This window comes from Tasmannia lanceolata, unplaced genomic scaffold (genome assembly GCF_043159265.1).
Source record: "Tasmannia lanceolata isolate RefF3 unplaced genomic scaffold, GAP_Taslan_0.1 ptg000012l, whole genome shotgun sequence".
Classification (NCBI taxonomy): domain Eukaryota; kingdom Viridiplantae; phylum Streptophyta; class Magnoliopsida; order Canellales; family Winteraceae; genus Tasmannia; species Tasmannia lanceolata.
In genome coordinates this window covers 34,511,059-34,526,768 of record NW_027518689.1, presented here as the reverse complement: position 1 = coordinate 34,526,768, position 15,710 = coordinate 34,511,059, and the positions used below count along the sequence as shown (strand labels likewise).

The 15,710-nt window shown below is 36.9% G+C and overlaps 2 protein-coding genes across 7 annotated transcripts; both read right to left on the bottom strand.

The window, feature by feature from the left end:
- LOC143887945 (ubiquitin-conjugating enzyme E2 variant 1D-like) lies at positions 1–6,692 on the bottom strand. Its single transcript, XM_077392194.1, has 4 exons — positions 6,515–6,692; positions 735–874; positions 509–634; positions 1–378 (listed from the first exon to the last, which is right to left on the bottom strand). The coding sequence occupies exons 1-4, from the start codon at positions 6,546–6,548 to the stop codon at positions 238–240; spliced, it is 441 nt and encodes a 146-aa protein (XP_077248309.1). The 5' UTR covers positions 6,549–6,692; the 3' UTR covers positions 1–237.
- Positions 6,693–8,600: 1,908 nt separating this feature from the next.
- LOC143887243 (uncharacterized) lies at positions 8,601–14,946 on the bottom strand. Of its 6 annotated transcripts, none has more exons than XM_077391358.1 (11): positions 14,450–14,928; positions 13,447–13,513; positions 13,287–13,352; positions 11,666–11,753; positions 11,375–11,570; positions 11,190–11,294; positions 10,793–11,077; positions 10,675–10,707; positions 10,363–10,587; positions 10,204–10,267; positions 8,601–8,942 (listed from the first exon to the last, which is right to left on the bottom strand). In XM_077391358.1, exons 4-10 carry the CDS (start codon positions 11,692–11,694, stop codon positions 10,244–10,246), a joined length of 897 nt encoding a protein of 298 aa, XP_077247473.1. In that variant the 5' UTR covers positions 11,695–11,753; positions 13,287–13,352; positions 13,447–13,513; positions 14,450–14,928; the 3' UTR covers positions 8,601–8,942; positions 10,204–10,243. The 6 variants fall into 6 exon arrangements, with proteins under 6 accessions (XP_077247473.1, XP_077247472.1, XP_077247475.1 ...); XM_077391357.1 differs by having other exon boundaries at positions 13,316–13,352; XM_077391360.1 differs by lacking the exon at positions 13,447–13,513 and having other exon boundaries at positions 14,450–14,929.
- Between the last annotated feature and the right edge of the window lie 764 nt (positions 14,947–15,710).

The window sequence follows — 15,710 nt, the reverse complement described above, 5'->3', positions numbered from 1 at the left end:
TGAACAAAGGATGCTTCATTAATGGTTCCAACCAAACCGAAAAACTTAAGAACACGAATATCAAGTAAGATACTAGCACAGAATGAATTAACTTGCTCCTTGGGTCTGATCATTTCACTACTTCACAACCTTAATTAATTAAGCAAACCATTCTATTACATGATGGTGATTGAGCTGATTAACATATAACGACCCTGCCCGTCAAAAGGTTCAACACATCAAGCATACAGCATAGAACTAGAAGAAAGTACCTTCTGGTGGTTGAACTAATTTCCGGTTATGAGCCGATGCCATTTCCTTCTTCAACTGCGTCAATATGTCCTCCATAGTGTACGCCCTCTGCCAATTCGCCAGCATGACAAATTTCTTTGGTTCTACCTGCACACTTGCCCAAGCCCAATTCAGTTACGCCACCCAATTAATGCCATTTGAGTACATTGTGAGTACATGTGCAAGTGCAAGTGCAAGTGCAAGGATGTGTTTGTGAAGGAACAATCCCCGGCCTCACCATTCCCGTCTCATGGTTAACACAGGTCATGTTTATTCTTGAGTGGAACCTAACACTAGGAGGTTTCTCGGGATAATCATTGTCGCAAAACAACTTGAGCTGATAGATACGCCCTTCATGAACAGACTGCATAACAGTGAAAACAGGAGTGATCAGAGCAGATATTGAATACAGTTGAACAATTTCAGCAGATCTTTTAATGTGGTTACAAAAGGAATCATCATACATTGTGAGGACCAATTATAGTGCCGGTCCACGAACGCATGTAGACATCATCTCCGTCATCCATCCCGTAGCTAACAGTTCCATCTCCAATCCCTTTTTCTCCGCGTTCGAGTTCTTCCAGCAATCTGAAGTTCCGAGGAACTGCAAATAGAATGAAAGTGCTATTGATGTCAACAGAATTATAAAATTTAGCAGGAAAGAATGCTTTTAACAGTGAGAAATGGGTATGGTGTGCAGCACATAGGGGACTGAAATTTTCAAATGTGCATTCATAGTAGCAGCACACTGAACATGCTAGTTGTATTGGTACTCTACAAGAAGCCGCAGCACTTAAAATATACCATTCCCAAATTGAGTGACTTATGGAAGTACCAAATGCTCACAGGTTCTTCTAGTCTCAGCTCAGAAATTAAAAGCAAATTTCATGCAGAGGCAAAATGTCTGACAGAGAAATTTTTACAGTACCAACATTAGATAATCACTAATGTTCTAACGCATGAGGCATGTAGATTATTTCTCTTCTAGTGATGTTGAATTGATGAAGTCGTGGAGATGTAGACATATTTTAGTTGTTTTTGCCTTGCATCCCGTGAAACACTAACGAATTAACCGATGGTTTGGCTACATCTGGAGTGTTGAAACTATTATAGAGGCAACATCCACCCTCTATGTAATTTTTTCTCCTTTTAATATATTTGTTGTCATACTTTCAAAAAAAATGACCAAGAAGCCAAACACTGTTCAATTATCAAAGAAACAGGACCAACTGTTGTCATACTTTCAAAAAAAATGACCAAGAAGCCAAACACTGTTCAATTATCAAAGAAACAGGACCAACTGCTATGAGAAAAGTTACTTATGCTTTTCTTCCTGCTCTCATTTCTTTTACCTCCTCATAGCCTTCTTTATTTTTTTATTTTTTTTGGTGGTCACCACTCACCACCATAACTCTTGCAGGCATGGTTTTAAATTTCTAGCGAAACTGACACGAGATGACAGAAATGTTTCCATTTCCATCCACATCGAAACGATAACGAAACCCAAACTCACTTCGAAACCAAAATCATGTGTTGGTGGTATACTATATCAATATGTATTCTATAATTATATTTATATGGATTGTATGTAAATATTTCAAAAAAAAATGAATTGTATGTAAAATGTGGTATATGTATTAAATATAAATTTCATTTAAAAAAAAAAAGTATTACATATACATATTTTATATTTATATGAATGTGAAATGCGGTATGTACTGAATTATAGACAACACATGACAGAAGGTGTTCAATGATGGATGGTTGTTTTACTAATGTGATGGTTTCTAAGTGTGTATTTGTCCTTATTCTAGCATTTCCTAAAGTTTCATCCAGTGTTTCAAAATGCGGATGCAGGTTAAAATGCATCCAAAGCAAATCCTAGTTGACTTGGTACAATGCGGTCGAGTATTTGATTGACGTGGCTGAGAACTTGGTTGACGTGATCATAATTCGAAGGAGTCAAAGGATTTTTTACTGACTTTGTAGGGCAAAATGCGGACTCAAACAAGAACACGACCAAAGTAAAAAGGAGTCGACTCGGGGGAGTAAACAATGATGCAGGGAATTTTTGAAACTATGGGTTCATCTTAAAATTCCATCATTTGCATGTGTTTCCATATGTTTCCGTGATTTTATAGAATATCCACCGAAATTTCCAAGGCCGCAGAAAGATGTCTATCCTTGAGGGGGAGTCTTGGCACTTATGACCCAAAAAGACACTTTGTTGGGTTTACATGCTAAGTTGGGAACTTGGGATCAGAACCTCGTGTGACCTGGCTTGCACAAGTCCTGCAGCTTAAAATGTATTTCGAAAGGCCCTCCTCATCTAAGGGTAGAATTTCATGGAACTGATAATAAGCCATGTTTATTCTGAAGGCCTTTTCTATCATTATCGAGTCTCAAGCATCCAATATGTACAACTCTTCTCCATGCAACTCTAGATAACAACTTCGTAGTTAGTTCGTGTGGGATTGGATCTATATTCTCCTCTCTTGTCTAGTTGCTCCATTTCAGATGCCACTAGGAAGTCCAACCATCCATATCCTTTTGGAGACTTCAATTTTAATGGCAATTTGCTAGAATTTAATAACATAAGAGAACAAGAGAAGAAAATGAATTTGGAAAATCCTCTTCCTCTCAGTCCCTAGGCAATACTAGCAGAGGAAGTATCTTTAATGAAATAATAGTCACGGTTTTGGAGCATCCCTCGAAAATAATTTTTTTTTAGGATCATAGCCTATAGTCTATAATATCTGATTAGAATATTGCTTGTTCATTCTACAAGCAATATTTTTTTAAATAAGTTGTCCAACAAATGCACAAACTCTAGGGAGGAAGGGCAGGAGTCCTCCATGTAGTGCTAGCTGATGAGGCAGCCGCGGCCAACAAGAGATGTTTGTAGAAAGAACGGATAGAAAAAACCTCATCGTGAGCCCATAGTCAGGTTCTCTTATCCATACCATCCCTCCGAATAAAGATCAAGTTCAAACATTCCAAAAATGAAGACACTCTCAATCCCTATAAAAAAAAGTTTTTGCAGAATTCAACTATCCATGCCCACTGTGTATTTGATCGGTTTAGACACCCTTTCAATCTCTCCCATGGAAGAATTCACATGTCTTTGTAGTTGCGACGAGAGTGACATGGTAAAAGCTGAGGTCAAAGCTGTGTGGAGAGGGATCAGTCTCATCCCTCGGTTAAGCCCCTCTACGCTTTGGATGGAGGGGATTCTCTCAATACTCTCAGGTGGCTTTAAAGACGTCTGAACCACTTGGAGATTTTTTTTTGTAGGACGTCTAAGCCACTTGGAGATTTAGATGCTTCTTTGGGGAGATGATGGATATTATTGCTTCTATGGAGTTTTCTTTCTTGAATATTCATTGGGAAGTAAACTCTCACTCCTTAGCAAATTTTAGAGTTACATGTAAAGAGTTCCCAGTTTGGCAAGAGATGAACTTTTGTAAAGTTATGACCTTTTGTTTATTTTTCTTTGCTGCCTTCTTGGCTTCATGTATATCTTTCTTGGTATTAATTTATTACATTCTAGAAAAAATTATTATAGGCAAAGAAAATGAAAACAAGGAAAAAAAGAAGGACGCTTAGCTTGAACTAAAACTTTCAAACACATATTCTAGCCAGTTAGATCAGTATTTGTAAAGTGAGTGTTACTTGTTCAAACAAATTTGATTTTACCATTCCATCCCATTTCTTGTTCATTCACATCTAGTTCTCATTCCAATTCATGCGACATTATTTATTTATTTAAATTTTTTTTTTTTGAAATGGCAATTCATGTGACATTATTAAGCCATAAAAATCACTATCATCTACAAAATCACAAATCTTAATCCTAGGTTTGGTGTCTTGTGTAGATCAGTAGATGCACAACCCCTCGAGAATAAGAGTTTTGGTATTAACCTTTCTGTAATAGGCAATGCGCCAAATCCAAATTGCACTATGGATAGGAATCTTTTGTCCTTTTCTATAGTTCAGCAATGGTTTCCTTTAATTTAATTATTATTAGACATTATTTAGACATCTTCATGCATCATCATATTGTACAAATTTTATGTTATTAAACAATAACTAAATATCAATCAATTATCAAATTATCACTTTTAAAAAAATCAAGTATCAAATTATCAAGTAGTACGATATCAGATTATTAATCATTAACACTGAAAACTATTAAGCATTATTCAAAAAAAAAAAAAAAGTTGGCAAACAAGAAAGAAGCTAAATGGAGATAATTGACAGTTCAACCTTGCATTTACTCATCTCCCAGAAGCGCGCAGCACTTCCTATTTGGTTTTACATGTTATATGAAAATGTGTCAACACAATGCGAGACTGCCCTAATTTTGAGGACATTTCTGTCCTTGTGGTATAATTTCACAACTAAGAAGTAATGTACAAGAGTGTAAAATAGGTATTATCATTGCTTCTGTATCAGCCACTATGACAGTGATTCAATTGAGAGTTTGATACAGCCTCTACCTGAATGATTTTATACCACTTGCAATTTTTTCTGATTTTTGAATCTAAATATTCAAGTATCTATATGTAAGATTTATAAATAAGTGGCCTCTATATTCATTAAGGAGCAATTATATATTTTAAATTCTTTAATATCGTTTTTTTTTTAGAATGGTAGCCAATTTTATTGAACAAAGAGGGGACCGGGATGGTCAAACTCAAATATAAAGAGGAAATAAAAGAAGATGAAACAAAAATAAAATCATGAAGGAAGAGAATCAAATAAAGCCAATGATTCCTTTGAGACTCCCTCTCGAGCTAACATATCCACCACCTCGTTGGCAAAACGCTGAATATGACAAAAATCTATAGTGCACGATCAGGTCCAATCAAACATCTCATCGAATAACCTAACAAATCCTATGTCATAAATGTCGTTCTTGGGAATTTCTAGGCAAGGGAAAATCTCGGGATATATTATTTTTTATTAATTTTTTCGGGTTTGTATCGGGAAATAAAGGGTAAAATTAAAATTATTTAAAAATATACAAAAATATTAAATTTAAGAAAAAAAATATAAAATAAAAATATCGTAAAAATATCGGGCTAATTTTGTGATATTATCGAAATATTTTATGATAAAAACAAAAATATCGCTATATTTTTAAAATCTCAGGATTAGTTCAGGATTTTGTTGTTTTATCAAAATCTCGCGATAAAAACGCTATATTTTGAGAATATTAGAGATATTTGTGACATAGAACAAATCTCCAAGGCAGCTTTTGGGTTCTCTTTAGCCACCGAAAAACATTCAATGAATCCCCTTCGACCACCACATTCTCTCGAAGATCTCTAGCCAACAACTTCAAACCTTGGTGCACTGCACGCAGCTCCGCTTCCGAAGAATCCGCCATCCAATTGGGACCCGCAAAGGCCCAAATAACCTTCACTAGATCATTTCTCAAGACTCCCCCAATGCCGTCCGGACCGGGGTTCCCAAGACTGGATCTATCAAAATTGAACTTTAAAAAACCCGGCGCAGGTGACATCCATACTTGAACCTTTCTTTGCTTGATATCCATGCTACAACAAACCTCACCCCACCTTTTCCACAGATCATAGGCGGAAACAAACCTAATTTCTATTAAATAATAAATATTAAAAGAGTATTTAATATCATTTTATACAACAATATCCTGAGTCCTGACTATTTTTTCTTAAGGAAATAACACTCCACTCCCCTGCTCCCAACAACCAAATCTACAAACGTAACTGAGAATCCCTCAGTGATATCACACACTTCCATTATTTCTTTTGGTCCAACGAGGCACCTCTAAAGCATTTTTTGTCTAAAGCAAAAAACCAACTCAAATTTTTCTAATGTTGAAAATTATGCCTATGAGTCCAGCAGTAAGCTGTGAATTTTGTGTTGGTGAAGCAGGACAGTTCCCTAACCATTCTTAGAAACAACAACAAAATCAGTACAGTATGGATTGCGAGTTTGTGATCCTTTCATAACATTTCCAATCATCCAGACACAACAAATTCCCGTCATTCCCATTCAATGATTTTCTAAAATGCCCTAGAAAAAAAAAACAAATTTAAAAGCTAGTGACAAAAACCCCAATTCCGCATAGTGTATACTGGATAAAAATTATAAAAACTACTCCGCAAAAAGTAATCCATCTCATGAAAAAGAACATACATAACACTAAGTAGAAGAAAGAGAAGAAAAACTGTTGCAGAGAGATTATGAAATGTCTGACCAACGACGCTCGATCCTCCAGAACCGATCGCCATGGACGATGTCTAGAATCAAGATCAGATCGCAAGAGAGTCGGATCGTGATCTGCGATCTTGAACTGACGGATGATCGGAGAAATATCTATCAGTCGCCTCCATCTTGTCCTTTTTATTCACCGTAGTAGGAGGGTCAATAACGGCAGTTTAGATCTAGGTAAAAACAAAGGAAAGGAAGCTTATATCCGCACGACTGACTAAGACAAGGTGAGTTCGCTTCGTTATCAAAAATGGTCCTGCTGCGGAGTTGAGTTAGCTTCATTGTCAAAATATGTTCCTAATTCGATATCAGTCCAGAAGAAAATTTTGGAAAATAATATTTTCCATGGAAAAATAGTCTGTTGAAAATGATATTTTGGGTGGGGAAAAAAAATTCAATGACAACAAAATTCCTAGGTAATTAATGCTCTGCTCGGATGGTAGTAGATGTTGGGAGGATTTGGAGAAGAAGCAGTCAAGGGGAGATTAAAAGCAAATCAAAAGAAAATTAGTCAACAGGAAGATTGAGAGCAAATCTAAAAGATGTTTGGTTTGGCCAAGATTTGCCAAAGATTTGCCACTTCCTAATAAAACTCAAAAGATAAGATTTACTAGAGAATTTCTCCCATTTTTTCTTCAATTTGAAGAAATTCATCAAGTGAATTTTGAGGGTTCCACATCATCGACAAGTGCCCGACATCTCCGGCGGTCAAACTCCCCAATTTCGCTAGATTCCCCACCAACACCCTTCAGCGAATCAGTAGAATTACGTTCCCTGCTATTTTTCTCAACAAAAGCCAACCAAACTGAGCATAAGGAATGCAGTTAATGAAAAGAGAAAAAAAGGGTGAGAATCTACCTGGCTCAAATTGACCAAGTCCAATCATGACACTAGTTGGGTTCGTCTACATGGTTGCCACCACTTGGCAACCATCCGCTGTATAAAGGTAAGAAATCAAATCTCCAATGTGTTTAGATACCGTTGATAAATGATAATATATGGGAAAATTGTGTTAAATGATAATGAATGTAAAAAAAAAATGGGGTCAACTCGTCAAAAGATTAGGTCAAAGCACTAGAGAAAATTTGCAAGAAAGCCATCATCTCTAAAATATGATGTATCAAAGCAATAGATTAATATCGTCAAGCAAGAAGAGGATCTTTCCAATACAAAAACACTTTCCAACAAGACATTATTTTTCAAGGCACTACTTACTGAGATACTAGCTAGCTTTCTTTTTTCCTTCATAAGATGGCGATAATTTGTGTTGATGAAAATGAGAGGACATCATTTCAATGTAAAATTGATGCTGGCTCATGTTATGCTTTCTCTAACTTCTCAATAGTGGTGGCATTTTCGAAATACACATTGTAAAATCCATTGTTTCTAACTTTTCTTGTAGCTTTAAAAGTAGGTTTATCGTCCAATTTCTCTTTCCAAAACTTTTCAAGCTTTAAATTCATCTTTTCAGTGACTTATTGAAGAAATACTTCAAATGAAGCTTTGACAATAACTATTGCTTCTGAATAAAAGAAGAAACATAACATGCTTGTTGCTTTTTACTACACTTTCGAGATTACAAAGAGAAGAAAATTATTCTCTTTCTTGGATCGCAACAGAATATACATCTGACAGAATAAGAGAAGAACACATGTTAAATTTCGCCTGTATATGTTATATCAGCAGATGACCAACGATCATATGTAACTTTGGTGTCAGTATAATCTATACAGACGGTTTTTATGGATTGCATGTGTATGTGCGTAAATACAGTCGGCTATGACTGCCAGAAAATTTAAGTTAATATCTCTGACTTTGTACGTCTACAGGCGGTGCAAAATAAAGATGTTACACTGCATTTATGCCTGCCAATGCAAGTCTGTTGTGTTGCGGTTTAAAATGCGGGCAAGTTACTTGTACAGGAGGTTAGGACTGCCGGTAAAACATGAGAGTTTTTTCTGTAAGACTACCAGGACTGCCAGAGAAAATAATTTTAAAGAAAAAATTTATTTAGATTTGTAAAAATATGGGTACATAGTCACCTGTAACCTGTATACATTACTAACATTCACTTTGTCACCAAACATTTAATTTACATTCAATTCAATTTAAAGTCCTATTCCATTCAACCATACATCATCTTCACCAATTAATAGCATTCCATACAGCACCACATTCAAACCATACACCAGCCATCACAGTCAATAAAAACATCCTCTAAAAAAACTGTAAAACCAATATTTGAAGCAACTTCCACCATAACATACAATACTAGTATCATGACAAATAGCCCAAATGTCTCAGGAAGGAGGAGGAGAAGATAATAGATAATGGAGCTCCATCATGCAACCATCCTTTGCTCCTTCGGGCTTCAATTCGTCAAACCATTGGAAAGATTGGAAGGATTCTGGACCCTGAAATATATTCCAAAAAAATAAATTAGTTATGAGTAAGAATTTCCATGATATTTTTACATTGAGCATAAAGAATATAGATGATATCTTTACACGAAGTAAAAAAAACAAGTGTGGATGCCAATACAAAAATGATGAATCAAAATGGAGGCTATAGCAGGTTATGTGTTTTGATATCAAACACTTTATCATGTTTCTTGCCATGAAATTGTTTTGTTCTGCATTTTTAGCTAAGGTAACTTCAATCATCCTAGAGATCATTTACTGTGTATACATTAAAGAAAATTGTTTTGACATCAAATAACTCCATGTCTAACATGTATCTTGATCTGCAATGAGGGATAATACCTGCCCTCTCTTGATTTGATAATGGCACTTCACTTAATCGAATGCTCTTTTGATTTGCTGTTAATAGCTTTTGGGAATTACAACAGCCTTTAGCATCTAATTAGAAAAGTGCACATAAAGAGTAGAGTCCCATTATTGAAACAAGGGAGTTCATGTATCGTTTCCCTAGCTTTTTTCTCATTAATGATGTCCAGAGGAACTTCAAATCGAGTTAGGTGGCATTCCTTCTATTTTATATTTCCTCTTTCAGAATGAACAATCATCAGTAGAAGGCAAACCAGCTCCCAAATTAGTTAATCTATCAGTTGGATTTCCCATGAATGGAAGAACCTACCCTCCTCCTTAGCATCCATAACGTATTCTAACAACTAAGCAAAAAAAAATAAAAAATGTAAAGGCTAATAATTAACTTGAATCAGATGCTTGGAGGTGAGCTGTAAGAAACTATTACTTGAAGATAGTTAAGTCGTTCAAATGTAGAAGGGACACGATGCAACCCTCTCTCCAAAATTCAATCAAGCTCAGACTCTGAATCAAAGGGGGGATACACATTACACCACAATTATGAATCGTACTGAGTGCAACTAAGGGGATAAGAGGGAAGGCTTAAGAGTAAGTGTATATGTTTTTTCACTATGTTATTTTACATTTCCTTTTGTTGGTCTCTAATGAAACTAACGGAATAAGAGGGAAGGCTTCTCATTTTTTGGGTAAAAATGAGAAAGCCATTTTTAGTTCTCATACACTTAAAGTTGTTCCTTAGTTCATATGAACGTATTAAGCTCCATTTAAAGAATATTAAACTTCCCAAAAAAACTAGAAACGAAGTAGGAAAAAAGTCATTTAAGTTCAACAAAATCTAAAACCTTATGTAAGAGAAGGGGAGAAAAGGCAAGGTATGAATTTTTTATACCAAGGAGGCCAACAAAAAAATTAAAACGGAAGAGCACCACTCAAGTCCTCGGCGAGAATTTAACCTGCATACGAAAACAACAAACAATAAAGGAACAAATTAATAGCCTTCAATAAATGTCTAATCATTCACCAATAAATACAGAAGTCATTTACTTACCAAGAAGGAAGGCCATGCAACAGATGCTCCAAGGGCATCCATGATAGTTATGACCTGTCCGTATGGCCTTACCAAAGGTTCATTTTTCACCACCGGAACCTTGAGTAAGATTTCAGAGAATCCCTCTCCCAATCGTATCCCAGCAACTAGTGTCGTCGGATCCTGGGATTTAAGAAGGCCTCGTGCCACTTCAACATCATGTTGTGCAATGCTCATCAGGACAACCTTACAAACAAAGATTCTTAATCAACATAGTGAATTATAAAATCAAGTAGTGACATTGTTTAGATGAAAAGGTAACAACGTTTATACCTCAGGGGAGGACGGAGTGGCGTGGACCTGTGCCTAACATATAATAAGATAAGTACATGATTCAATAGATGAAATTTCATAATCATAACAATCGTACTGAATGTAATTAAGAGATTACCTGGAGGGCCATGTAATTAGAGATGAAGTCATTGAGCTGTTGAGTTAATTGCGCGCAATTGTCCTCTACATTGGCCAACTTCTTTTCAAGCATCTCAATTTTCTTATTAGCTTCTTCGACCTGTCTCCGGCACTCCATGCAGTCGGATGATGGAACCAAAAGCTCAGTCGGGGTCGCACCTAACCCATCCGCCTGCACTCGTCCACGTCTCTCTTCTCCCACGACCTGGGAGAAGACTTCATGTCTTGCACCCATGCTGCTCGTGGAAGACTCGAGATGCTGAGTCTGGTACTCCTCAAACCGAAAAGAAAAAGGAAAAAAAATAAAGAAAACTCCTGTCAAGCATGTCCAATTTCACATAACATATGAAATATAAACCTTATACAAGTTAACGTACAATCGGAGACCCTGAGGCAGCGTCTATGGGCTGCCCATCTTTTTTGGTATGGGTGATCTTGAACTTCTTGACGCGGCTAAGCTCCTCCCCATCCCTTTTAACAGACTGTCCACATAGAAACAATTTCTTTCCCGGTGACTATCAGTATATAAAGTCTAAATGAAATTAAAAGTTAACGAAAGTACCTCCCCATGGAAATACCATTTAGTGTATCCCTTAAGCATCCCATTCCATAATAAATGTTCCTCTGCCTCTTTCCGATCAACCGCTTTAACATGGACACATTTATTACATGGGCATAATATCTTGTTCCCACGAATTGTATTGGCAAATGCAAACTTTATAAACTCTTTAACTCCTTCCATGTACGTTGGGTCATTCCTATTTTGTCCAAAGGCGAACACACGTGAGACATCTTAAACTAACGCTTCAATTGAATCCATGTTTAAGAAACAAAAACGTGGTGAGCGTCATACCTGGGGAGTTGAATCCAACTTCTATCCATTACAATTTTCCTGATTAGCTCGAGATCAAAATGATAACGAGTGGAACACACGTGTACAACTGAAAGAACCCACATGAAGGAGATCAGTTCTAAGGATATTAGTATCCATACCGCAAACTCGAAACAAACATGTTTTCACATAAAATGCCGAGTTTCTTGTACTGACTTAACTATAAAGTCAATTCAAGTTCATTGAACTGATTATTGGACTTAAATTTAAGGCCATGGATCAGAGCTAAGTGAAGACCATGGATCGGAGTCAAGTGAAGATCTAACTTATGTTCAGGTACTTGTTCCAAAATCCTCAAATTATGGCATAGTGAAACTATTCGAAAATAATAAGCACTCCTAGATAATATAATAAAAGTTAATTGCATAAAAAAACATCTCTAGTTGCAGGAACCAGACTATCCAAACAAGCCATACATTTTGAAGTTATAAAAAAAAGAACAACAGTAGTCGTCAACACAATCACAGTTCCCAAGTATTAAAGTCTATCACCCACACATAATACCTATACCAATTCTCCAAAAAAGAAGGCAAAGAAAAAACACCATAAACCTATAAACTTCAATTAAAAAAACCCATAGCTGGCACAATCTCTAATGTGTTCATAAAAACACCAACCAGCCTAATGTTGGGACCCGGGTAGAACTCACCCTTAAAAGCTAGCCGTTAAGGGGAGGGTGCACATTCCCTTATAAGCCTGTCCACATCTATCTACTTATCTGATGTGGGATCTTTGCTTTCACGTTGAACCTCCAACAATCTCTCCCTCCATGTGGAAGCAGCGTGGACAATCTCGCCCCTCCACACGGAGGCAACATGGGAACTATGAGATCTTCCCCGAGGGAATTTCACCATCCTCAGAGGCATACTGGGGTTACCGAGATCTTCCCCGAGGGACTTTTCCGCCCTTGGAGGCACACACCGGGGTCGCCACGGCCCGGCTCTGAAACCACTTGTTGGGATCCGGGTAGCAATCACCCTTAAAAGCTAGCCGTTAAGGGGAGGGTGCCCATTCCCTTATAAGCCCGTCCACATCCATCTACTTATCTGATGTGGGATCTTTGCTTTCAGTGGAACCCCCAACACCTAACACCCACACATAATACCTATACCAAGTCTCAAAAAAACAAGGAAAACTAAAAACAACATAAACACATAAACTAATTAAATAACCAATAGCTGGAACAATCTCTAACCAGAAAAAAAAAAAAAAAAAAAAAAAAAAACCATCAACCATATATCACAGAATCAACAAAAACATTCAAATATGTATAATCCAAAGTCGTGCAAAAGATGAAACATTTATATAAGGAGCATATACCTCTCTTGCTTATTTCAAGGAGCATTAAGACAAATGGCATACATTAGAACAAAATGAAAACCAACTTTGATATTTACATAATGGAATAATCAGTAAGAACTTTTTAATTATTATCCTTTTTTGTTTTGAAATCATCATTACAAATTTGTTGGCATAAATTTGATGATTTTCATCACATAGACTAGTCAATCTCCTTTGCGCAATTCTTGTAAATAAATTATTACTAAATGAATGTCAACAATGGAAATTTAAAACCACGTACAGTGAACAAGAGGATTGCAACAAACGTACCCTGGGACTCTAGCTCAGTGGTGATCTCCTGCACAATCTGACAAAAATAAAAAAGAAATAAAAAAAAATAGGCCAATGGGAAATGCAACCGACAGAAATCTTGAATGGAAGATGGTAGGAACACGAATTACCTTCCTTTTTCCTTCCTCTTCTTCTTCTCTTCTTCTAAGACACTGAAGTTTCACTAAACCCTATAGACTGAAAACATCTGTCTTAGAATTAACATAAAAAGTAAATAAGATACAAGAAGCAAAAGAGCAAGAAAAAATTCACGGAAAAAAATGAAAGACGAAAATTCACAAAACTCAAAGTAAAACAAACCACACTATGCCTCCTATTAACAGATAAACTCAATTAAAAAATCCCAAGATCGTGAGTTCTTTTCTCCATTCATGTGAATATTCTCGAATTACAAGAAACAGAAAAGCACAAAAGACAACGGGCTATTCCGAATTGCAGAGTGCTAAGGGACCGGGAAATGTTGAGGTTGGAAAGTTTATTCCTCAATATGACTTCCCACATTAGGAATTTGTACTTGGGTTGGCAATTTAGGTTTTCTAAAACTGATTCCAGTGGAGAACATCAATAGGGGAGGGGATTGTCACTTGTAAGCACCATTATAAGAGGTCGACATAGGTGGTGAGTTTCCAAACCAACTCAAATTGTGTGTTGTTGGTTGTGATAGGGATAAGTCAGCACTCTCAACAGGATTTGAGACAAGAGAAAAACAAATTAAGCAAACAAACCAATTTACCATGTATAAGCACATTACAGTCTTAAACAGTCAAAACATTGAAGACAACTACGTATTGAAAAGAAACATCAAACATCACCAACTACAACAGTTCCTTATAGAACTAAGAGAAGCAACTAAAAAAACAAACTAAAAATTTCACTGAAGAGAAACAAACCAAACTAACAAATTCACAGTAATGGAAAACCCTGTACTTTACAAAAGCTTTGCTTTGATTTACAGTAAATAGAAGCAAAGCTTTCCAAAAAAAACGAAGATTAAAAACCCTACACTAATTGCAAAAACCCCAAGAAAGAAAACCCTAAACAATTTTCTGCTTCTTCACAGAGAGTACAAAAAATTAGGGTTTAAATACCAAAAGCAAGGGGGCCGATTCTCACCGGATGATCTTCTTGGCCACGTTGCCGAGCTCAATATCATCGAATCTAAAGATCTTCTAATACTCCTCAATCTGTTTCCATCAATTTGTAATACCGAAAATGAAAAAAAAAAAAAAAAAAAACCTTAACCCTTGCCGGAAATGGGGGGCTAATTCTGACCGGAAAAGGGGGCCTATGCTCTCCGGTTAGATGGGCGACTCAGGGAGAAAATGACAGGGACAATGAAGAAGAAAAGCGGTGGAGGAGTGAAATATCGCGCGGGCGGGTGGCTTTTTGTGTTACACAATAGACTTTCACAGGCGGTCATGAAAAAAGGGGGCAGTTCGAAACAGCCTGTGAAAAAAATTTCACGAAATTAACACCATGTTCCGATGTTCGGGTTTTTTTTTTTTGACATTTGAGCGGGAATGGCCGAATGGGCGATGCGACGACTGCTTGGGTTATGCAAAGCGGTTTATTTTGGAACGCCGGTATATATAAACCTGTGATTTTTACACAATGCCCAATTGTACACGCCCGGACATCCACCTTGACATTTGATCCAACAGCAGCCTACTTTTTATAATCTCTAGGATGAATTTTTATAAGGTGCCTAACCGTCAAGTCACACTTTTTAAGACGCTGGGTTGGGTCAAATATCAAGGCAGCGTACCGCCCGCAAAGGACTTCACGGTCAAGCACCATTTAATAGATCGGATCAAATATCAAGGGCATATGCCCCACTGTATGTGCCAGAGCAGGCACCATATAATTTCTCATACAAACCTATAGGGGTGGTTTTTAAGAGCACCTGTAAATAGCTGGTTCTTTTAGTGCCTATGATGGGGCCAAGAATTTTACACCTCATGCTTTTTTATTGTCCTACCATTTTATGCCAAGTTTTATTAGGTGGAGCCCACCATTTTACCCTTAATGTTATTGATGAGGGCAGGTCACCATCTCACCTGGCATATGCATTAGAGTGAGGCCCATCATTTTATACCTCATATTTTTAGGGGTGTCAATTGATACAGCTAGTCCGATGGACTATCCGAATCTACAGTTAAATGGCAGAACATAGACACAATACTAGGATCCATGGACATATTTCAGATCCCGAACATAGGATGCAAAAAACAATTATCCATCAGACTCAGATAACTAATAAAAAGCCCGTGGCACATTTAGGATTGTCAATCGGGATGGGCAAGCTCGAAGCCTGCCCATTTGGCCCGCTAAAAGCCCGCCCATAATTAAAATAAGAACAAGCCAAACCAAGCTT